The sequence below is a fragment of the Amphimedon queenslandica genome, unplaced genomic scaffold (genome assembly GCF_000090795.2).
Source record: "Amphimedon queenslandica unplaced genomic scaffold, v1.1 AMPQUscaffold_583_Cont27399, whole genome shotgun sequence".
NCBI classification, from domain to species: Eukaryota; Metazoa; Porifera; class Demospongiae; order Haplosclerida; family Niphatidae; genus Amphimedon; species Amphimedon queenslandica.
In genome coordinates, this window is record NW_003559066.1 from 1 (window position 1) to 1010 (window position 1010).

At 36.0% G+C, this 1010-nt stretch overlaps 1 protein-coding gene and 1 pseudogene across 1 annotated transcript; one reads left to right on the forward strand and one right to left on the reverse strand.

The window, feature by feature from the left end:
- Positions 1–9: 9 nt before the first annotated feature.
- LOC109593615 (IQ domain-containing protein K pseudogene) lies at positions 10–397 on the reverse strand (annotated as a pseudogene).
- A 63-nt stretch (positions 398–460) lies between these two features.
- LOC109593616 (transmembrane protein 104 homolog) lies at positions 461–938 on the forward strand (the record flags this gene model as incomplete). The annotated part of the gene is made up of 3 exons (XM_020008617.1): positions 461–524; positions 570–691; positions 746–938. Coding segments are annotated over exons 1-3 (372 nt in total), but the record flags the coding sequence as incomplete, so codon positions are not given.
- Positions 939–1010: the final 72 nt, after the last annotated feature.

The following is a 1010-nucleotide window of genomic DNA, read 5'->3' on the forward strand; positions in this document are numbered from 1 at the left end:
ATGATGTGCCAAATATAATGGATTATAACTGACTTCTTTTTCCATTCTTCCTCAACAAAAGGAATTTTAGCAAGTGTTATCTCATCTCGACCATCTTTTCTTGGATTGTGCTTGTACAGGTACTCCACTAAGTAATCTAACGAGTTGAATCTCTTGCGTTTCTGTACCAGAAATGTTAATCACATTATAATTTTTCTCACTTCTGTTGTTGATGCAACATGGAGCATTTCCTCTAATCCTGGCAGTAGCACTGGAAATATTTCTCTCTCTAAGTAACTTGTAGCAGACTCTGTAATAATAATAATATTAATACAACAATATCAAACTAAATTTTTTCTACCTTCGGCCATATTGTTTTGCAGTTGCTTGGTAACTAATGGTTGGCAGATTATGTTTATGCGCATGCTCTATTAGTTTATTTATAAATATGAATTTATTGACTGGTGGTTATTAATAAATCCGCAGAAATGGCAGAGAAAGGTGAAGGCAGAAGTGAAAAGAAAATAGGCACCTACTCATCGCCAGTAAACAAAAACTTCAACTGTTTCTATCCCAGTCTTTTCCTATAGATTGCTTTCGCTTACATCTTCAACCTCATTGTGGGCGCAGGCGTTTTAGCTTTACCTCAGGCCTTTAATAAAGCTGGTCTAGCATTAGGTACCATACTTCTCCTCATTCTGTGTGCAATGAGGTAAAGCACAACTTAGAATCTCTCGGTCTATTTCTATTCATTTCATTCCTACAGCTACATCAGTGCTAGTTATGTCATAGAGTGTATGGCTGCTGCTAATGCTTATGAGAGAATGAGTAAGAGAAGAGAGAGGGTGAAGGATATGACAGCACAATCGAGGAAACCGTTGAATTATTCATTGAAGAGACGGTCACCTTCTCTTTCAAAGGATAGTGGTGATTCGCTTTCACACTCGAGTACAGAAGAAGTAAATGAATGTTATATTATAATATTATCATGTTTTGAAATGTAATGATTTTAATTTCACTTCCACCTTTCT